The 23,568-nt window shown below is 42.6% G+C and overlaps 1 protein-coding gene across 1 annotated transcript in view; it reads right to left on the minus strand.

Annotated features, from left to right (window-relative positions):
- Positions 1-5,107: 5,107 nt before the first annotated feature.
- The window catches only part of FAM91A1 (family with sequence similarity 91 member A1), a 39,145-nt gene continuing 20,684 nt past the window's right edge, over positions 5,108-23,568 (minus strand). The window contains exons 15-24 of the mRNA XM_026703629.2: positions 22,280-22,412; positions 18,657-18,805; positions 17,381-17,515; positions 16,554-16,667; positions 15,066-15,138; positions 14,518-14,667; positions 12,584-12,691; positions 9,956-10,079; positions 9,783-9,852; positions 5,108-9,146 (exon numbers count right to left, since the gene is read on the minus strand). Coding sequence (XP_026559414.2) covers positions 8,940-9,146; positions 9,783-9,852; positions 9,956-10,079; positions 12,584-12,691; positions 14,518-14,667; positions 15,066-15,138; positions 16,554-16,667; positions 17,381-17,515; positions 18,657-18,805; positions 22,280-22,412 — 1,263 coding nt within the window. The 3' untranslated portion in view covers positions 5,108-8,939. The remainder of the gene's footprint in view (positions 9,147-9,782; positions 9,853-9,955; positions 10,080-12,583; positions 12,692-14,517; positions 14,668-15,065; positions 15,139-16,553; positions 16,668-17,380; positions 17,516-18,656; positions 18,806-22,279; positions 22,413-23,568) is intronic.

Here is a 23,568-nt window from a genome sequence, read left to right on the forward strand (position 1 = left end):
AAGGAATAGAAGGGAAGGAAGAGGAAAGAAAGGAAAAAGGGAAAGAGAAGGAGTAGAAGGAGGGGAAAGAAAGGGAAGAAGGGAATAGAAGGGAAGGAAGGGGAGGAGAGGGGAAGGGATAGAAGGGAAGGGATAGAAGAGAAGGGAAGGATGTAGAAGGGAAGAGAAGGGAGTGGAAGGGAAGGGAAAGGAAAGAAAGGGAATAGAAGGGAAGGGGGGAGGAGAGAGGAAGGGATAGAAGAGAAGGGAAGGATGTAGAAGGAAGAGAAAGTTGGGAAGGGAAAGGGAAGGGAAGGGAGGAGAGTAGAAGAAGGGAAGGAAAGAAGAAAGGAAAAAAGAAAGGAAGGGAGGGGAATATAGCAGAAGGGAAGAGGAAGAGGAAGAGAACATAGAAATGATAGTTAAAATACTTGCAAGTTAAGAGTTAATAACAGTAAAATTCAACTTACCACAATTGTGACCAGAATATTGCTAAGGAAAGTGGTTAATAAGTGAGCCATGCTTAATTTTATGACCTTTTTCACCACGGTTGTTAAGCAAACCATAGCAGTTAAGTAAAGCACATGTTTATTAAGCGAATCCAGCGTCCTCATTGGCTTCGCTTATCAGAAGCCAGCTGGGAAGGTCATAAATGGCGAACGCATCACACAGGGCTGTGCAATGTACGAATTTTGATCACGCCCACCGTAGAGATGTCGCTGTGGTCATAAGTGTGAAGACTTCTCCAATGCCATTGTAACTGATCGCTAAACAAATGGTTTAAATGTGAAGGACTACCTGTAATTGCCAGTCAACACAGAAAGGTTAGGAACTGTGAGGTTGTTGCAAGCTTTTATTTGTGAAGTTTGGGAGGTATTTCTTGGCTTAATAAGCTTCAAAAACTTTGTTATCGGATGTTTAGCAGACCAAATAAATAGCAGACAGTTCCTTCTATGCGCACGACCCCAGAGTATTGCGTTTCACTTGGATGAGTCACATCGAGCCCAGAAAAAGCTGCATTTAACTGTTGCTATTCTAGAAATCGTGTCCAAATTTTCACAGGTCCCTCAATATGCCCGTTCTGACCTAGGCACAAAGCACAAAGTCAACTCCACATCCCGATAAAACCCCTTTTATTTAGCTTGCAGTGAATTCCTCTCCAGCGAAGTCCCGGCCAACAGTCTTTCAAGAGATTTCACTATTACAGACCTTTATCAGGCTTGCAGAGTTGCCAGGTTGATATCTTTCAGACGCCACACTATAGCAGACAACACTTGGCAAGAATGCAGGAACAGATCTTCATCCAAATGAACTAATTGCCTCCTGCAAAACCCCACTTCCCTTTCGCTCCTCTTTTATTCCCAATGGGAGGGGCCATTCACTGTCCACCTGTGGCTTTACTCCCGAGTCGACCCTTGTTCCTTAGCTGTTCCCTTCTTCTGACAGCTCTGCGCATGCACACATTGGGAACAGGCTCCAGCTGTTCTTCTTCCCCACTGATCTCTGATTCCGAAGGCAGCTGATAACCATCAGATGGCCCTGGCCCCATCTCTGTCTCTAATGCAGAGCACTCATCAGAGCCTTCCCCAGACTCCAGGACTGGCCCATGTTCCTCCCCAACCTCCTCACTGTCTGAATTTGCTGCCAGCTCTCCTGGCTGCTGGTGGGCTACAACAATGCCTGAGCAGGGTCCTCACAGCTGCTTAAGGCGAACACAAAGGCTTTGTACTCTAAGGTAAGACAGATTGGATGTCCCTCTCTTGCATAAAGGTAGTCCTCAACTTACAATAGGGTTGTCAAACTAAAGGCCTGGGGGCCGGATCTAGCAAGGTGGTACTTAAATCTGGCCCGTTCTTTATATGTTTTAGCCTCCAGTCCAGAGGTGGTATTCAGCAGGTTCTGATCAGTTCTGGAGAAACGGTAGCGAAAATTTTGAGTAGTTTGGAGAACCGGCAAATCCCACCTCTGACTGGAGATTTTACAGTATCCTCCCCCTGCCATGCCCACCAAGCCATGCCCACAGAACCGGTAGTAAAACTCCTCCAGTCCCCTAATCATCATTGTTGCTCTTCTCTGCACTCTTTCTAGAGTCTCAGCATCTCTTTTACATCGTGGTGATCCAAACTGGATGCAGTATTCCAAGTGTGGCCTTACCCAGGCCTTATAAAGTGGTATTAACAGTTCACGTTGGTCACCGTTTGCGATCATCTGACTTCCAACAAGCAAAGTCAATGGGGAAAGCTGAATTTTCTTAATGACCATTTTCTTAATGACCACTTAACAACGGCAAGGAGTCACTTAACAACCAAGGAAAGAGAAAGTTGTAAAATCAGGTATGACTCACTTAAAAATCCGCATTGCTTAGCAATGGAATTGCCGGTCCCAATTGTAGTTGTTAACACAAGAACTAATTAAAGATTTAGTTTAAATGGGGAAGAGAGAAAAATAAAACAGGTGACTAAATTCTCATTCTCCAGCATCCTGGCACTGAATGTATTTATGACTATGATCATGATTTATCACTTATATCTTTTAGGTACACTGAGAGCTTATGAACCGAAGGCAAATTCCTTGTGTGTCCAATCACACTTGGCCAATAAAGAATTCTGTTCTGTTCTGTTCTGTTCTGTTCTGTTCTATTCTATTCTATTCTATTCTATTCTAAATTAGTTCACCTCCATACTCTGTTTAACTCACAAGGTCTGACCTAGAACTTAAACCGCGTTACATGTATTTTGGCCTTGTGTGTCTTACACCCCTAAAAGTAATTAAAATTATGCATCTCAAAAACTAGGTCAGAGATAGCAGTCTGGCTTTGACTAACAGAGCCTCAGGGGAAAATCTATATTTAACTCAAGTTCTCACATCCCGAAGTTGAATAGCCAAGCTTCATATAAGAGAACATCAGCAGATTACAGAAATCCTGAAGTTCCAAGATATTTAGGAAAGATCTCTTATGAATTCACCAGAAAAGAATGTCGAGAGGAAAAATAAAAAGCAACTAGAGAGGCAGTGGGAATGAAATGAGAGAAAGCAGGAGATACATGGAAGAACAAAAGCTACCTCATCCCAGTCACCCTGGTTTCTACCTTTTCAATAGCAACAATGGCAAAATCTAATATTTCAGTACAGCTTTCCATTTGTGTGACACACACCCACACCCACACACCACAGGTAGTATTCAGCAAGTTCTGACCAATTCTGGAGAACTGGTTGCGGAAATTTTGAATAGTTTGGAGAACCGGCAAATACCACCTCTGACTGGCCCCGCCCCCATCTATTCTCTGCCTCCTGAGTCCCAGCTGATTGGCTGGTTCTTCTTTTGTTGCCCTGAACAGGAGAACGGAGCTGGAAAGCAGGTTAGTGGGGTGGGGAGGGAATGGGGATTTTACAGTTTCCTTCCCCTGGAGTGGGGTGGGAATGGAGATTTTGCAGTATACTTCCCCTGTCACGCCCACCAAGCCACGCCACGCCACGCCCACAGTACCAGTAGTAAAAAAATTTGAATCCCACCACTGACACACCCACACACCTACAAGATTGAACATATCCTGGGAAGCAGGGAATATAAATGGCTGAATGGGAGGATAGATGTTGATAGGCAAATATTACAGACGTCTTGCCTATTCAGAAACTGTATTTCATTAAAAAAAAGCCAAAAAAATCCCCAAGCCTTCATAGAGAGAAGGAAATTTGAAGACACAAGGCAATCTAAAGATTTTGTGTTCTGCATGTTCCAGTCCATATCAAATAAATTTGAATTATTTATTTAATATATAGCCACCCACCATACATCATGCAATTCTGGGTGACTTCCGTGTCCCCAGAAATAATCCTATGGAAAAGTGTTGCAATTTTGCTTTTCCAGGGAGATTCCTTCCTTATTTGTTTGTAAATGCCCTGGAAATCTGTCAAATATGGTAGTGAGATTAAAAATTCAAATGGATCACTTAAAATACTGGATGGCATTGCATAACGTGCTTATTGTATAGCATGTTCATATTGCAGTATGAATAATATGCACACTGTGGTAACCTTGGCAACTTTAAGATGTGTGGACTTCAACTCTCAGCATTCCTCCCTCTGCTGGCAGGGGAATTCTAGGAATTGACATCCTCACATCTGAAAGCTGCAAGGTGGAAAAACACCGAGCTTAGACATTTAGCCAAAATCAGGACCAGTCCTTTACTTGTACGTTACTCGGTTCTGCCACCAATACTGTTTTTCAGTGAGGTCAATTTATACCTTCACAACCAAAGAATGTGCACCCCCAATATATTTCTTATATAAGACTGTGATTAATAAACTGTTGTACCTGAGCAACAGAAATCCACGATAGAGGGGGGAAAAAATAAAATCTGCTAAAAAAGTAGAGACAGAAATAAGACACATATTTGTATTTGCTGTATATATAAAGTGTTGCAATTGATATAAAATATAAAGTCTGCCCACATTTGGTGGTTTGTGGTTCCAGCTCTCACATTTTTCTATTTTAACTAGAGAATCTTTTTTAAGGCAGGTCTGCTGAAGAGGCCTTGTCCATCTACATCTCAATTGTTATCTAAAAAGGCTTTCCCTTGTTAGGCAATTTGTTATTTTAGCTGAAATAATGTAGATAAGAAGTTCCTTATTTTTAAGCTTGAGATTCAATCCCATATATGTGAAAAAACCCTATTTCTGGGAAGCATTTGATTAGCTGTTTAGTAACTGTTTAGTAACATAAAAGACCTAAGACATATAGCTGGTCTTTTACTTACCACAATCCAGCCCAAATTTTCTGTTGCTAAGCAAGACAGATATTGAGTTTTATCCCCTTTTACCATCTTTCTTTTCACAGTTGTTAAGTGAACCTCGCTTCCCCAGATTCTGACTTCTGACCTCTCAGAAGGCCACAAAAGGGGATCATTATGCAATTGTCCTAAATACATGACAATTGCCAAACATCTGAATTTCGATAATGTGACCCTGGGGATGCTGCAATGGTCGTAAGTAAGAAAAACTTTTTTCAATGCCTTTGGAACTTCAAATGGGTCACTAAACGGATGCTTGTGTGTTGAAGACTACTTGCACATGTAAATTCATTCTACCGTCAAAATGCTCAAACTTCAGAATAAGACATCCGCAAAAGTTCCAGACTAGCAACACAATTTTATTCGTAAACATTTATGTTACATGTTCCAATAAGTTAACTGAATTCCAGCATTTGTACATTTCACTGTATATGGTCAAAATTGGATTATGAAGAAAGAAACTGGATTGCTTCGTTGGTTGTTACTGTCCCGTGTTTTAAAAACCTTTCAAAATACAAGCAGCATTAAAAACTGTGAGGAAATGCAAAGAAAAGTAACAGGATTATTGAAAGGAACAATTCAGATGATTAGGTAGCTGAGAGAAGAGTATAAAAAAAGAATCATAGAAATAAAACACGTTCTGGAGAAACTCACTGAGCAAGTAAGTCCCAATAAAAATATTATCTCTGGATGCCTGGTTTACTCTAAATTCAAAAAACAGATTACATCTTAATAATGAAGCACAAAGACAAACCAAGAAATGTTACGGCCTAAAATATGACTAACTTGATTCTGGACAAGAAAAAAACAACAGATTAAAAAATAATAATGGATTGCACAGATGTTAACATTTTGCCTTTGTTCACAGTATATTTAAATCATTCAAAAAAAAAAAAAAACCAACCCCTAACATATAGCATAAGCACACATTTAAAAAAACACACCAAATGACAAATTAAGGCTCTGCTTTGTATAGCTCTGTTTTCTGTTATAGAAGGGGGCGTTTGTCAGTGAAGCAAAGGCCAGGCTTAGAATGACCCACTCAGGACCCCTTATAATATAGTCATTATTCACCATTCAGCACCTCCTTCGTATCTATTAAGTGTTACCTTTCTGGATTCTCACACCTTGCATAACTGCATCCAAAGAGGCACTTGGCCTACCAGTAGTTTTATGGAAACTTTAAAGATGAGTTACAGGGTAACTAATAATAAATGAATAGGGAATGCATTATCTGACATCCGGGAATCAAGTAAGAAGCCTGGATCAAGGAGAGATGGGAGTCCATCTCTTGAATAGCTCTGATATTTCAGGATTTTCTGCTGAATTTCTAGGTACGGGTGTGCATCCTGCATTTAAGAAAAACAGGACAAACAAACCCCTGAGAATTCTAACACTTGGGAAATCCACTAGTTTGTCAATATACAAACGTGTGTGTGTGTGTGAACAAAATTCTGGCGCTTTCCCACGCACTATATATAGTGTGGAGAGTGTTGGTTGGGAGCAACTTAATCTTCTATACATTAAAAGAGAATGATTTGTAGTTCAGGGTTGAAATGAAGAGTCCTTGGTGCTCTCTGAGCTTGCTCGTTTTCTTGCAGATGTTTCATTACCCAACTGGGTAACAGCATCAGTTACCTAGTTTGGGATAATGAAATGACCGCAAGGAAACAAGCAGGCTCAAAGAGGACCAAGGGCCCCTCCCTTCTACACATTGTAACTGTATATTGAAACCAAAAGCAGCCGTCTTTTAGGGTGGCAAACGGGATACACAGGAGCTTTGAAAGAAGGCAATTCAGAAAGGGCAAGTCACTAGGAAGGGTTGTAATCGAATCTGGAAGGAACCCAGAAGATATCTAATTATCTCCACGAGAGGGTCTTCATCCTGAAGATTTCAATATAATAAGCTGCTGTTTATGCCCTCAAATGGGTCTGCTTCCTAAATAATTTGGTTTCCCAACGTAACTGGACAATAACTGGCTTCTGAACTACAATTAATCTTCATATTTACTCTCTTCCTATTTTTCCCCCCTTCTTGGTTAGAAGGCTCTTAAGTAACAGCTGCGTATTTCAAGCACTGACACGGTGGGTGATAAATTACACTTTTAGGTGAAGCTGCATGTTAAGTATAATATTAAAGGTCTATCCTAATATAAAGAGGGGAAAGGAGGGTATAAAATGCTGAGAAACGAGAGAAAGGTTGATAAAAATGGGGCTCTTTATACAATTTTTGTCTATTCTTGCTCTTCAGAAGAATAGTATCAGAATTGGTGGATAGAAATAGAAGGGGATTACGTGCTTTGTATGCGTGTTCTATGCGAGGGAGGAAAAGAAGGGGAAAAAAAATGAAACAATATCCAATGCCCTAAGTTCTAATTTTTAAAATACGGACAGAAAATCCTTTTTTAAAAATAAAAAAAAATACGTATCTTGCTATATCCTCCTGGAATGTCAAATAAGTGCTCTCTAAATTCTTGGTCCCTCAAACATCTCCAACCATTCAAGCCAGCTGATTTGCATTAAAAAAAAGAAAGAAAAAAATCCAGTTAAAGAAACCAACCATGCTTCCCGCAAACTCCTGGATCGTCCACTTTAGGCCACAGTGATTTTAGGAAACAAGTCCAATTCCTAACTTCTTACAGCTGCATTTTTAGACTCTGCAACAGCCAAGATCCTGAAGTGAGCAGAACAGCACGACAGAATGTGTTATCGACCTTACAAAACTAATTATTAAACAACACTGTGCACGTTTCTCTTGCCCTTCTAGGAAGGGAACACTGATATGCTCTACAAAGACTCCAGCACGAATCATTTCCATTAACGTTTTAAATAATGAACAGAGCACCTCAACCGTTGCGGCCATTCACTAAAACTCCCCTCTCCATCTATTCCTCTGAAACGAGTGAAAGCCGCACAGGAAGGCAACCTGTACGGACAGTATGTTCGGGTGAAATTAGGAAATCCCCCGGAGGGTTATCCTCAAAGCTTCCCAATTCTATACCAGATTTGCCTTCCTTTTTAATACCTTGCTTACGGTTTTAGTATCTCCTCTATCTGCCTATTCCTACATGGTAGGTAAATGTTTTCTTGAGTTTGGCCTTTTCGTTGGAGAGTCTCAGTTACCCCTGAACAGAATTCACCGAAAACTTTTCCTATGCTGCCTTCAAGAACACGGAATATCCTGGTTAGGTTTGCAAAGGTTTTGTGGACCGCATCCATGGTTAAAAAAGCTTGTCGCCTGTATTTGTCAACTCAGACTAACTTTTTTTTCCCCTCCAAGCTGCCCGATGAAGTGTGCTTGAAAACCCAAGGGAGCAGAGTCAAATTTTCCAGGTTCGGCTTTTGGGATGCTTGTTGGCGCTTTCCAAAGACAAATTCCACACCGGATGATAATTGTGCACAAACGGAGGACTTATAGGATGAAATCCATTATGTGTAAAACTGTTGCATAGCTAACTCTACAATAATATGCCCGTGTGCCAGCAGGTTTTTAGTTAGAAAGGAGAATGTTAATCCAACCTCTTAATGTTTTCCCATGAGGCATCAGCCGATGTTTACAAAATTTCAGATTAAAACCCAGTACAAAATAGCATTGAATCTTCCCACCATTGTTTTTAATCAGGTAGTTCAGAGACTAGATTGGCGATAGTCCCTTGTACTGCTAGTCCTCAAGACCACTGCCAGAATCACCGACACAAACACGGAGCATTATTGGAGTATAATTTGTGCCTCTCTAACATCAAAAACTGTTTCAGCTGTTTACAGTATTATTGTAATACAAAAAGAACCAGGCAAATTTAAGGTCAGCATTGCTAATATATAAAATTGCTATTATCCCTTGCGACAGCATAGAAATTCAATGATCAGAAAGCTTTGGAAGGGGACGGTCTGTTAAAATAAAAATGAAAGATCGATTGTCTTGAGAGAAGAGACAGGCCAACGGATGAACAAAAGCTTTTTCGTTAGGACAGAACATGCAGGAAACGGGGAGACCAAATGCCTCTTCCTCCTCCCCCTCCCCCACTGAAATGTAACATCCGCACTCTTTATTAACACCTTCACTGCAGGGGAACAGCGTTGTGACGGCCTCCCAAGTTTCAGAAGATTGGCACTGTGAGTTGAATGCAGTTGGTTATACCAGGAGTCCAAAGGCAAGTTGTGAAGGCCATGCTACTTTACGTGTTCTGGGGGCATGGCTGCAATTAGGACCGAGGAAGGAGACCGTCCGCTCCATTCCGATAATACGCCATCCTTAAACATGAGATTCTTGGCAGGCAGTGGAACCCCGGCGTCGGCAGAAGTTAGAGGAGAAAGTAAACTTGACGCAGAAGGAGAAAAACTGGCCTCTGACAGCAACTCCATGGTTGAAATGTTTTCCTAAATGAGAAGAAGGGGCACAGGGTTCAATAGGATTCCAGTTTGACTACAGGTAGTCCTTATCTTACAACCAATCACTGAAGGACCGTTGTATGCCATATGCCTTCCCCTCTGTTGAGAGAGGGCTGTTCAGTTTTGACATAGATGGTCTCTCTTTGACAGAGGGGGAGACATCATCTACCGCCAGTCTACAACACAGTCCTTTCAGCAGTTCCAAGAAGGCCCCATACCCATTTGCACCACTCAAGTGACCCTGAGGACACAGATAAACCTCCAAGTGGCCTCAACAGCTCTCTAAAAAAAGAATGCAAAGGACCAGCTGTCTGCAAGGAATATAAACCCTTCCATTCCCCAACATCCAGTCAGAGCTGAAGAAGCTTCTTGGATGAGAAGCAAAACGTCTTCAAAGAAAAACAAGAAAAGCCCAGTTGCCTCTTGAAAAAGCACCTTTGGGACAACCGTGACCCGGATGACTGAGAACCTTCAAAGTCCAAAGATCATGAGATACACGCTCCCATTTCAGCTCCTGACAAAAACTATCCATCAGCCCAGATACACAGAAATTTGTAAGCTTCCCAGAGCGGCTGGGAGTTGATCAGCCTAAGAAATCAATGAATATGATCTCAGTACATTTACCTGGAATGAATGAACAAAACTAAGGACCTGGAGGGAAAGTTTTCGGCTGGAATGTAACAGTTTTTGAAGGCTGCCAAAAGACAACAGGAAAAGCGACAGAGTTACATACGGTATCGGGTAACCAAAGGCTAATTTGTTTTATTTTTCTTCGGTATAATCCAACGAAGCCTCACCTCTCTCTGCTGCATAATCCATGGCTGGCGATCTTCCGACAGACTTTTCGGTTGAGGTCTGAGCTGAACAGTGGGATTCCGAAGCTCAGTTCCAAGGGAACCCACTCCAGTTCTGTGGTAGGGACTGAAAAGATACCAAGAAAGGGCAAAGTGGAAGGGACTCCAGCTGCCAACGTTTAAGGACTTTTTGAACACTTTTAAAGGTTAAAAAGGTAAAGGTTCCCCTTGCACATATGTGCTAGTCGTTTCCGACTCTAGGGGGCGGTGCTCATCTCTGCTACAAAGCCAAGGAGCCAGAGCTGTCCGAAGACGTCTCCGTGGTCATGTGGCCGGCATGACTAAATGCCGAAGGCACATGGCCTTCCCACCCAAGGGGTCCCTATTTTTCTACTTGCATTTTTACATGCTTTCGAACTGCTAGGTTGGCAGAAGCTGCGAGAAGTAATGGGAGCTCAATCTGTTGTGTGGTGCTAGGGATTCGAACCGCTGAATCGCCAACCTTTCTGATCGACAAGCTCGGTGTCTTAGCCACTGAGCCGCCGCCTCCCTAACACTTTTCAGAACCTTTTTCGAACCTTCAAATTACAGTGTTAGTAATGAGTGATGACTGCACAACAACAATAATAATAATGCAATGATGATCTTTTCCTCTTGTACAGGTAGTCCCTCGACTTATGACAGTTCACTTAGTGGCCGTTTAAAGTTACAATGGCACTGAAAGAAAGGGACTTAAGACCAGTTTTCAGACTTACAACCTTTGCAACAACCCCATGGTTACGTGATTTACATTTGGACGCTTGGCAACCGATTCATATTTACGACGCCTGCAGTGTTCCTGGGGTCATGGGATCCCCCTTTTGCGAACTTCTGACAAGCCAAGTCAATAGGGAAACCAGATTCACTGAATGACTGAGTTACTAATTTAACAACTGCAGTGATTCGCTTAACAAATGTGGCGAGAGAACTGGTAAAATGGGGCAAAACTCTCTTAACAATTTTCTCACCGAGCAAAACGTAATTTTTTTTGGCTCAATTGTGGTCGTAAGTCGAGGACTACCTGCACCTTCAAGAGGTTGAACTGCTTATGCCAAGCAATAAACTCCACTCAAATGAACAAGTGGTGGAAAAGCAGCAGTCAAGAAACTTGTCTCTTTTTCTTCTGGTTGATGGTTCCCATCAATAACCATCAGCTCAGCCATTCATGCAACTGAGAAAATCTGAAAAAGGAAGCAATCCCGCATTTTCTGATTATTTCCCCAAAATCAGCATCTGTGAATCACCCTTCAAAGCAGATTTATAATACATTCTCTGTATTCAGAAAATTCATCGCAGAGAACAAAAATGATTTATCCTCGGCACTTTTTCTGCTATGGAGGTAATCCTTGACTCATGACCACAAATTGAGCCCGACATTTCTGTTGCTAAGTGAGACATTTGTTAAAGTGAGTTTAGGCCCGTTTTACAATCTTCCCTGCCATGGTTGGTAAGTGAATCTGGCTTCCCCATTGACTTTGCTTGTCAGAAAGTCACAAAAGGGGATGACAGGACCCTGGGAACACGGCAACCATCACAAATATGAGCCAGTTGCCAGGTGCCTCAATTTTGATCACATGAACATGGGGATGCTGTAACAGTTGTTAAGTGTGAAAAACGATCCTAAGTCAGTTTGTTTCAGCACCATTGTTGACTTTGAATGGTCACTAAAAAAACTGTTGTAAGTCGAGGACTAACTGTTCAATGTGGCCCTTCCTCCTTCTGCCTTTTGTTCTAGCACAAAGCCCAACCCATCTACAATCGGAACTTCTGCTTCTTGTTAGAGGTCCCAACTCCTGGTCAACAGCAATCAGATTGTGCAAACAAGCGAATCCCCACTTGTGTTGTGGTTAGCCGGCAGCAGGTGTGGACAGCTGAGGAGAGTGAGGACTCAGATGAGGGGCCAGGACCATTAGGGAGTGGACTGCTGCCTTCAGAGATTGTGGGGGCTGGCAGCAGCGATTAGGAGGTTCCTGAGGAGCCCGTGCCAAGTGCGCATGCGCGCAGGGGTGCTCGTAGGAAAGAGCAGCTGCAGCAGCACGGGCGACTCGGGAGTAAGGCTGCAAGGTAATGGCCTCTCCTTCAAGAAGATAAAAGCCAGCTGTGAAGCGAACGTTCTTTGCAGGAAGCAAAGATGTTTTGAAACTCAGCCTCGTGGACATCACAGTATCTTAAGTTGGTATTTGAAGACTTCTTGTGTTGTGAAATATTTCTTATCTGTGATTCTTGGCAGTCTCACACAGTTTTGGAGAGGTTTCTGCTTATCAAAATTAATTAGTTTGCAAGCAGCCTTTTAACCGGGGATTCGTAAGACTCATTAAAAGGTTTCTGTTCCCTTTGGTTCATGTTTGTCTTATTGGAAAAGGGTTTGGGTCAGAACAACTTGTAGGATGCAGGCAACGTGCAAAACCCCATCCTCTTTGGTCCATGAAAAAAACCTCTCTCCACAGAATGGGTCCCCCGTGTCCAAAACGTTGGGGGCTGCTGTTCTAGGTTACCCACTGACTGCAGAGTACATCATAGACCTCAGTGTAATGCCCTTTAAGGTTCTCTGTGTCCCAATAATAAAATCTTCTCCATTTTGATGAGATTTACCTTCTGGGCTTTGTTTAGCAGCAGGATCTATGTTGGGCTCTTCAATGACCATTTCAAAGGATTCTGTGCTTCCATTTACATCTGAGCCCAGGGCAAGCTCTGGATCCTCTGAAGAGGAAAATAAATACTTAAAATTATACACAAAAATATTCCTCAGATCAAAAATTTTTCACAGCAGCACTTCTACTCCTATTCCCAAATCAATCGCTATTTAACCTTAGGTCGCACTGCAACGGTTAACAGGAATAAGATCTGGAAAAAGCAGAAAGATTGATATAAATACAAAAACAGGCTGGTTAGAGCCATAGTCTTTCCTATAAGGATGTATGGATGTGAGAGTTGGGCACCAAGAATGACCAAATGAAGAAGAATTGATGCCTTTGAACTGTGATGCTGACGTGAATTATGTGCATATGTTATGGACAGCCAGAGCAACCAACAGAGGTGCTGAATTGTATAAAATCAGAAACATCACTAGAAGCCAAAATCACAAGACTACGTCCGATTTACTTTGGCCACATTGTGTGTACAAATTCATTGGAGAAGACAGTGATGCTAGGAATGGTTGGAGGAACAAGAAGAAGGGGCAACAGGCATGATATTCCCCTCTGAAAAAAAAAATCAGGGCCGGCCAAAAGAGACCCCCACCGCGCACCAAGAAATCACACACACAACACCAATGCTACACACCCTTCCTTTCCAGCCGGTCAGGTGTGGATCAGCTCCGGAGCTGGGCAGCCGTTTCCCTGGTGGTGGGGCCAAGGCCACTGCCCGGGAGCGCCCGCTGCTTTCTCGCCAGGGCCGGGCAGTGGTGTGTTGCACGGAGGCTGGTCTGTGGCTGCCAAGCTCCCTTTCCTGCCGCTCAGCGGCCTCCGCTTGCACCGCCCGGGCTCCGCTCAGGTATCCGGCTGGGGCTGTCAGGAGTTGCTACCGCCGGCGCAGCTCCACGCGGCTCCAGTCCCGCGTTGCCTCGGGAAGGGAAAGGCAAAACCGGGAGGCGCTGCTGCCGTTGCAAAGCGTCGCGCGGCTCTTCCTTTTTGCTTTTCCCTTCCTGAGGCAACGCAGGACTGGAGCCGCACGGAGCTGCGCTAGCGGCAGCAACTCCTGACTCGGGCCTCCGAGGGAGGGGAAGGTGGAGAAGAAGGGGGAAAGGGGGGGCGATTCCCCCAAAATTGGAATTCTGATTTTAATCGGAAGAATATCATGTCTGGGGCAAGCAAAGAACCGGCTGGCTGGATAACATCAAAACTGACACAAAGGTGGACATCCAACAAATGAAAGGTGCTGGTGCTTGACTGATTCGCATGGAAAGCACATGCCTATAAAGTTGGCACGTGTTGGACACGATTAAATGGTTAAAACAGGGGTGTCAAAATCAAGTTCACGGCCTGCATCCGGCCCTCGGGACTACCCCTGTGCCTCTGCCAGCGAAAACAGAGCTCGGGAGGGCTTCTCACAGCCCTTCCAGGCTCTGTTTTCAGCTGTGCTGGCCTCTTGCAGCCCTCTGCCAGTGAAAACAGAGCTTGGGGAGGTTGCATCGGCCCCTCTGGGCTACGTTTTCACTGGTAGAGGGCTGCAGGAAGCCACTGCGGCCAAAAATGGAACCTCGGCAAGTGGCATCCAGCTGGCCACGCCCATCCTGGCCACACTCCCAACAACTCCCCCCCCCAGCCCTCCCCCCTCAAGGTCAAACACAACCCTGATGTGGCCCTCAATGAAATTGAGTTTGACACCCCAGGTTAAAACAACAACATACAGAAGAACTGCCTTGGCTGTAACTAAAGGCTCTGGATAGAAGGTTGTGGAATATGTTTCTTACCTGCATACCTCTTAACAAACACAGAAAAATCTTGCTACCATTCTGATCTTGTTCCACCATTTGCAAGAATGCACACAAATTGAATTTAAAAAAAAAAAAACAACCCAGGACCAACCTTTTTCCTCAGACGCATCGCTCAGCTTCCTCTTCACGGGGTGACTGAAAGGGTTCAACATGGTGATGTAGCCGCATAAGTGCTGCAGATCCATCTTTTCCCTCAACATCTTCAGTGCTTTATGGACACCCATGTTGAGACGGGAAAAATCTAGATGTAACACGCCCCCCCAAAAAGAGTATATGAAATCACTTTACTAAATTAAACCATAGATAATGACAGGAGATATAAAAAAAGATTTTGAGAATGACTGAATGTTGGCATAATGTTGTCCAGTTTGGGATTTGATGTCTCACAGCGCCTTCAAATTTGGGGTTTCTGTTTTTGTTTTGCTCAGTTTACAGTATTTTCTTTGGGAAAGAAAACTTTTAATTAAAAAAAAAAAAGATTACTGATGGTGAGCAGGCTTTCCTCTCAGGATACAAGGCTTTGCAAAAGTCTCTAGACTTGGAAAGTCTAAGGCTGCTTCCTAGACACATGAAGCAGGAACAAAGTTTTTCTCTTGATTTAATGACGTATGAACTGTTAATAAATAAATCCCCCATTACCTCCTTGCTGTTCTGCTTCATCAAGTGGAAATGGAATATGGATAGTTTCCCCCACGCCGTGTATGCCGTGTCCCTGAATGCCAAGACAAGAGGTAAGGTAAAAAAATTGGCATCCTTTTGACAACTTTCGGTTCTGCTTTTTCCAAGTTGCCTTCATGGCTTTGTGATTTTGGAATATTGGTCAGAGTTGTTGGGTTAAGGTGTGTGTGTGTGTGTGTGTGTGTGTGTGTGTGTGTGTGTGCAGGGACAACTCCCTCTGTGCCCATAAAGTTCTCAAGGAGCCTGGGCCTGTCACTCTCTCCAAGCGCTATTTTACAACGGGGTTGTCAGAATAAAATACAGGTAGGATAGGAACGTCTAGTACAAGGGTCTTCAAACTTGGCAAGTTTGAGACTTGTGGACTTCACCTCCCAGAATTCCTAAGCTAACATGACTGGAGGAGGGATTCTGGGAGTTGAAGTCCACAAGTCTTGAAGCTGTCAAGTCTGAAGACCCCTGTTCTAGGTACACCTTAGAAAAGCAGGTAATCCTCAGCTTATGATCCCAGTTGGGACTGAAAAGTCCATCGCTACGCGAGGCGGTTGCTAAGTGAGTTGAGTCCAATTTTGCAATCTCTTTTGCTGTTACGGTTAAGTGAATCCCCCACGGTTGTTAAATGAGTCACATGATCATTAAGTGAATCTGGCTCCCCTCCCAATGGACTTTGCTTGTTGGAAGCTGGTCAAGAAAGTCACAGATGGCAATCATGTGACCCTGGGGCACTGCAACCTTCATAAATACGTGCTACTTGCCAAGTGCCCAATTTCTGATCCTGTGACTGTGGGAGAGCTGCCATGATCATGTACGAGGGCTGGTTCTAAATCGCTTTTTTCAATGCCATTGTAATTTCCAACTGTCACTAAATGAATGGTCATAAGTTGAGGACTACCCGTACAAATGAAGTAAATGGTTGTCTGTATCCTGGTTTGTAAGCCCTTTTTAAGATCCAGCACTTCTGTCCTGCAACTGCTGAGCACCAATACCAGCAGACCTCCTAAAATTAGCTCTATATATCTAGTCATCTGAGAGTGAAGAGTTGTGAGTTCAATTCCAGTAGAGCCTCATAGAGTAACAGCTTGCTACCCACACCTGACAATTCCCAATAAAAACAAAAGTGGTCATGCAGCGCCTCCTGGTGGTCAATGTCTTATATAAAACAATGTGATGGTTTTTCAAATTGAACTATATGGAAGAGATTATTATTGGCTGATCTGATGTAACCGATGTATCTAATTGTAGATCTGATGTACCTAATCGAACTCATCTGGAAGGTATCCTTTGTACCCTATGATAACAAACACTGACCAGGAATTCTAATAAGCTACACTTAAATGAACAGTCTACTAGCCACTCTTTGTCTATTCATCTTTCTACTTCTATCCTGGCAAAAAAAAAAAAAAAAATCTGTCAAAACTCATAGTTAGTCTATTTGTGTATAAATCTTTGTACCTGAATTAGGACAGCAGAATGGGTTAAAGCATCGTTCAACATTGTGAGCACATTCGAAGTGGGGACCACTCCTGGATCGTGACCCCAAGATGTTATTAATAAGCGGTCATAGCCCTGGGAATCAAATGCAGAGACAAATTAAGACCCAATTAACAAGATGTTTATCTATCTATTTATCTATATTACATCTACAGTAGTGTAATTCAGTATCTGTATTTTCCCCGCACGTTTTTCCATTAAAATTTTATTTGGTTCTCTTTTCAGCCTGGTCACCTGGCTTAAATCCTTTTCTGTTTGTTGGGAGAGGAAATATGCAAAACCTGATTTGTATTTATTTAATAAATACTTTTTCAAGTAATATATTTGTTAATGCCATATTTATAATTGCCATGGGCACTATCTTTGGCAGAGAGGCTTAATATAATAATATAGATTAGAAAGTATATTTGTTTTTGTAGTTAATTTGTTATCAATAAATCAATATAAAGAATCAGAGGTATATTGTCTAGGCAACAAGAGAATGTATTAACTTTTGTTGCAAGTGTGTCAGTGGATCTCAAATTACGGCTAATGTAACCCAAAATAATACTTAAAATGTGCTGGACTCCATTACATTTGGATGTAAAATGACTGTCAAAAACAGCCCTTTGTTGGAGATGTAATAAGGATCATGCTTCTTTAAAATACGTATTTTTACAATGTCTTCTACTTAACATGTTTTGGGAGAAAGTAATTGATTGTATAACGGAAGCTAAAATTATCAGAGGATCGTATTTTCTTGAACTGCAACTCCCTGATCATATTTTCTTGAACTGCAGTTCACCTACCTGAAATATATCTGGAAGTTTTCGAAGCCTTGTGCCTTTAGATAATAACAGGGATGGAGGCCCCTGTCCAGTTATGTGATAAATATAGAGCTTGAACCACACGGAGCTCACTTCTGGGATAGCTGGCCCGATATGCTGTGAAAAGATGAGAAACGCATCCAAAGTCAGAATGAAAGCACACAGGAAGAACAGAGCCATGGACATCAGCATTTGCAGTGGCCCTCAGACAATTTCATGGTGGCTTTTTAAAAATGTCATTTATAAGATAAAAATACAAAAGAACAGTTAGAAAGGGGAAGGAAGGAAAGAAGGAAAGGAGGGAGGGAGAGAAGGAGGGGGAGAGAGAGAGAGAGAGAGAGAGAGAGAGAGAACAAAAAGTAAAAAAAAACTTCCAACTTTTATTCAGTGTAGGAGAATGAAAAAAAGTAACAACCTCAACCTCATGCTTCACATTTCTAGACATTTCAAGCGATTTCTATAACAAAAAATCATTCTAATCATGAACACCTAAAATCAGTTTCATGTTTTTTTTTTCAATTTAAAGCAAAAAGTCCAGAAGTAGAAACAAAACTAGAAAGATTCTTCTCTTGGATTAAAAGAGTCAATTTCACCCTCTGACAACTGCATCATCTTTAACATCCCTTCTTCCATTGTGGGAATTAGTCCTATATTCCAACAGTTTTGTTTTCAACGTGACTTTTGGAAATGTTATCTATTAAAAAACACAAAATATGCTCATCGTGAAAAAAATGTCAAAACATTTTAAATCTTCGAGCTTCCAATCTGAAAAAAAAAAAATCACTCAAGAGATAATAAAAGATTTCTCATAGTAAACACACAGGATTTGACGCTTCCTGTGCATTTATTATGAGCGATCTTTTAGTATCTCTTGGGTAAATTTGGAAGCTCTAAATCAGATTTTTAAAGTGTGTATGGTTTTTAAAAATAGAAACATCGTAGATTTTTATAAATGGCTATGAATAGTTGTGGGGGATTTTTTTTTTTAAAAAAAGACAGAATAGGCCTTTAAATAAATACATAATAAAAAAAATGGCAAGGTCAAGTTACAAATACAGTACAACACAACACAATACCATATAAATTTTAAAAGTATTTTGTTTCTCAACCCATTCAGACTTTCATGAGAAACTTTGAACAAGTTGTGAAACAAAACACTTTTAAAATTTACTTAGCATTGTGTTGTGCTGTACTTATAGCTTGACCTGGCCATTTTTTAAAAAAAAAGAAATGTATTTATTTAAAGGATCTTGCTTACCTGGGGAGTGCAGCTGCTGGTAGGTCGAATTTCATTGGTGAGGGGTGCCATGGAGACAAGCAGTGTGTAGTTTTTGTTCAAAACTCTGCTGCAGGTGGCAGGGTCCAAGCCAAGCAAGCTTTCACAGCGCAGTAAATCCAGAGGGAAACCTACGTGAACAATGCCAAAGACACTTGGAATACAGATAGCAAACGGACATGTATACAAGTGAAAAGGGGGGCAGAGGGAAAGGGGAAGGAAAAATACAAATTTAGATGGTCTCTCTTCCTCAGGATCTGAGTACTTGGGTTTTTTTTTTTTTAAAAAAAATAACATCACTAGGGAGATTTGGAATGGGTAAGGAGATTTCTTGGTGAACAAACTACAGGTAGTCCTCGACTTATGACCACAATTGAGCCCAAATGTTAAGTGAGACATTTGTTAAGTGAAATTCATCCCATTTTACCGTCTTTCTTGCCACAGTTGTTAAGTGAATCACCGTAGCTGTTAAATTAGTGGCACGGTTGTTAAGTGAATCTGGTTTACCCATTGGCTTTGCTTGTCAGAAGGTTGCAGAAGGGGATTACGTGACCCCAGGACACTGCAGCCGTCATAAATGTGGGTCAACTATCAAGCCTCTGAATTTTGATCACGTGACCATGGAAAAATGCTACAATGGCCATAAGTGTGAAAAATGGTCATAAGTCACTTTTTTTCAATGCCGTTGCAACCTTAAACAGTTGCCAAATGAATTGTTCTCAGTCAAGGATTACCCGTATAAATTCTTAGACCCTTTTTGCTCGCCTCAGCAAACCCAAAAGCGCTTGAACAGTTTATGATCATCATTTCTTGTTGCATGGGATATTTTGGATTTCCTTTACAAAAAGATGGGAAAGGCTGGGTCAAGTATAAAAAGCAACACCTAACCAAAACATTTGTGCTAAGGAAAACAAAACACCCTACCCAAACACACTCTCACCAAATGAGAGATATGATAATAGTGCCTACGTTATTCTGAACACATTTGGAATGATTGATCGTTTATGAAAGGAGATACCAAGTTTTTAGCTTCTATAGCAGTGTTTCTTAACCTTAGCAGCTTTAAGATGTTTGGACTTCAACTCCCAGCACGGCTAGTTGAAGTCCGCACGTCTTAAAAATGGCTAAGGTTAAAAAAAAAAAAGGCTATCCTATAGACTGAACACTAAACTGCAATGGAGTAATGACAAGTAGTGATATCCATCAACACAGTATAGTCAGGCTTGGTTTCTCTAATAGTAGAAATGAGAAAAATGAGAAATAAGCTAAAATGGTACAGACTACAAAAGGGATAGATGGGCAACAGGTGAAGGGGTTACTAACCCAAAAGGACAGAGAGACCTGATTTAGGCTTGGCAGGAAAAAATGAGAGGCACCGAAAGAGATAAATATGGCAAGTGCGAAGTGTATAATGGTGACGTGTACATTTTATAGAAGCATCTAAGGATTCTAAATCATAAAACACACCTTCCAGAGCAAAAGTGATGCCAAGTTGATCCAAAGCATTTAAGCTCTGTGCGAATCTGAGAAGTAAAACCTAGACACTCTGTGAGCTGCTCCCGAGATTGCCCTGCAGCCATTCTAAACATGTTCTTCCAAACAACTGCAGCTAGAATTATATCACTCGAAGTGATATAAACTTGAACATTATTTGGCGACTTGCTGAAGTTGGGCTACTGGAATGGAAGCCATTCTTCAGCTGGGGGATGAAGAAAACTGGCTGGTTTCATAAAAAACACTAAGGGACCTCCCCACTCCCATGACTTCCTTAGAATCACAGGGCTGGAAGGGACCTTAGAGGTCACTTAGTTGAATCCTCTGCCCGCACAGCAGGACCTCATTGAGCCTGGACAAATGGCTGTCCAATCTTTTCTTGAAGACCTTCAGTGATGAACCACCTACAACTCCCGGAGGCAAACAGTTCCATGGGTTAAGTGTTCTTTCTGTCAAGGAATTTCTCCTTATTGGATTTCTATATTTCTCTTTGACAAGCTTCCACCCATTGCTTCTTGTCCTGCTCTCAAGTGCTTTGGAGATTAAGTCGATCCTCTCCTCCCTGTGACTGTCATTCAAGTTCTGGAAGGCAGCTACCATGTCACCCTAGTCCTTCTCTTCACTAGGCTAAACCAGGGGTGTCAAACTCAAGGCCTGGGGGCTGGAACCGACCCGCAGGGCGTTTAGATCTGGCTTGCAGGGCCGCCCTGGAAATAGCCAAGGACTGGCTGGATCTGGCCTGCAGCCCTCCCGAGCTCTGTTTTTGCTGGTAGAGCGTTGCAGAAGGCCATCGCAGCCGAAAACAGAGCTTGGGAGCCCATTTTCGCTGGCAAAGCACTTGGGCCATCACAGGCACCCCCGACACGAGTGATGGCAAGCTGGCCATACCCACCCTGGGCATGCCCACTCTGGCCCCCAGGTCAAACATAATAACCCTGATGTGGCCCTCAGTGAAATCGAGTTTGACACCCCTGGGCTAAATGGTTCCCTTAACTGTTTATTGAACAGTTGAACCTCTAAAATACCTATCATCTTTGTTGCTCTTCTCTGCACTCTTTCTAGGGTCGTGTTGGCAAATCTATGGCATGCATGCCGGAAGCGGCACGCAGAGCCACTTCTGCTGGCATGCAAGAGCTCGCCTGGAAGAGCCCAACTGTGCATGCGTGCGTGCCACTGCCACCCGACAGCTGATTGTCGGGTATCTGGTGAGCAAGCATGGGGGAGCATGGGAGACATGCACGCATGCGCAGATGCAGTGGAGGGGGGGAGTCACGCACACATGCGCAGAGATGTGCAGCGTGGGGGGAACCACGTGCGCATATGCACAGCAGGGGGATCGCATGTGCACCCACAGACACGCGGTGCGCATGTGCAGGGGGGTGATCGTGTGTGCATGCGCAGGGGGCGTAGAGGGGCCAGCACTTCTGGGTGCTAGCATGTGAGCTCGTGCAATTATCGGCATGGGAGCTGAAAAAGGTTGGCCACCACTGTTCAAGGGTCTCAGCCTCTTTTTTTTTTTGTTCCATGAAAAATCTTACTTAGGGATTGCAATTTATTCTTAAAACTAAATATAGTTCCCAGAGTAGTTCCACAAACACCTTCCTGCCATTAGAAATTTTTTCAGTCAATGTATGGACAAACCCTAAGCTAAACTAAAGGAGAATATTTGTAGCTCAGGGTTGAAATGAGGGGTTTTTTGGTGTTCTCTGAGCTTGGTGCTTTTCTTGCAGACGTTTCATTACCCTAACTTTGTAACATCATCAGTTACACAGTCATTAGTAACATGACAATGTTACCTAGTTTGGGTTAAATCAGCTGCAAGAAAGCAAGCAAGCTCAGAGAACACCAAGGACCCCCGAAGAATCTACATCTGGTTGATTTTGCTTCTACATCATAGCGCTTGAATTCTTTTCTGGCCTTAGTTATATCATATTTCACTCCTTCTGCAATTTTAATACCACACAAAAATTAATATTTAGAATAGAAAAACCACACCAGCAATTCTCTGCTCCCAAATGATTTTACCACGTATTCGGAACAGAGTTGCCCGACAAGAAAGTAAGCACTGAAGCACATAAAATAGCAGCTTTCTACAGATGTTTTCACTGTACCGTTAGTGGGTTGCTCAGCCTGCGAAACCTGAGCCACGAGGTCCTTATTGTGTCTCAGAAACAGGATGGTGTTTCTCAGGGTAAGAGCGTGATCAAAGTATCTTTGAGCTTCACCCTCTCCTGTACTCTGAACCTGAATAAGAGAAGACAAATATGTACTGTCTACGCAAATGTGGTTGCCACAACAAATTGAATTAAGGCATTACACAACATTCCCAACACAAGGATTAGGAGTATGTCACAGCTGCTTTGATTCTCTGAAGAAAAAAAACAGTATCTATTGCATTGGTAGCGATTATATTCCTAGTACTTGGGCAACCTGTACCGTACGAAAAATGGAAGGCAAAATTCAGTACTTTAGTTAACGCTGCTGGATCCATTTTTACGGGTTAGCTTTGGGTGCATATAAATAGCTATATATGATTATGGACAGAAAACTTACCTATACAAATGGATCCCGACAGAGGAGGTGTGCAAACCTTCTGTCTCCCAGCCTATTTTCAAAGCTCCACTCCAAGAGATCTGTTCAGCCCCCACCCGCTGCCCGCCCACACCTGGCCCGGTTACAGCTCTCTATGCCTCCCCTGCTGCTTTGGAAAGAGAGGGGAGCATGTCAGGAAGACAATGGGTGACTCGGCCACATGCGCTGTGTGGCTTGTCACAGATTATCTCTGATCCTCTGTGACTTGAATAAAAAGCTCATCCCTGCTATGGAATAACAACAGCACCTAGACCAGGGCTGTCAAAACTCCAGGCCTGCGGACCAGATGCGTCACACGCTGGCCACACCTGAGGTTTAGCGAAGGGGAACAAGTCCCAATATGTCACGTGACACCCCTGACTTAGACTTATATACCACTTTACAGCCCTCTCTAAGCGGTTTACAGAGTCAGCCTATTGGCCCCAACAATCTGGGTCCTCATTTTACCCACCTCAGAAGGATGGAAGGCTGAGTCAACCTTAAACCTGGTGAGATTCGAACTGCCAAACTGCAGGCAGCTGGCAGTCAGCAGAAGTAGCCTGCAGTACTGCACTCTAACCACTGCGCCACCGCGGCTCATAAAGTTTAAACCAGTTTTTAAGAAAGTAAGGATGATAGTAGTAAAGAAGAGAAAAATGGAATGATTATAAAAAAAAAAAACTGATTAAATAAAGGTACAGGTAGTCCTTGAATTATGACAAGAGAGTTTGTGTTTCTAAGCAGAGACAGTTGTTAAGTGAGTTTTGCCCCATTTTACAACATTTCTTACCACTGCAGTTGTTAAGTTAGTAACACAGTTGTTAAGTGA

Source organism: Pseudonaja textilis, chromosome 3 (assembly GCF_049901715.1).
Source record: "Pseudonaja textilis isolate UNSWEBS1 chromosome 3, rPseTex1.2, whole genome shotgun sequence".
Lineage (NCBI taxonomy): Eukaryota > Metazoa > Chordata > Lepidosauria > Squamata > Elapidae > Pseudonaja > Pseudonaja textilis.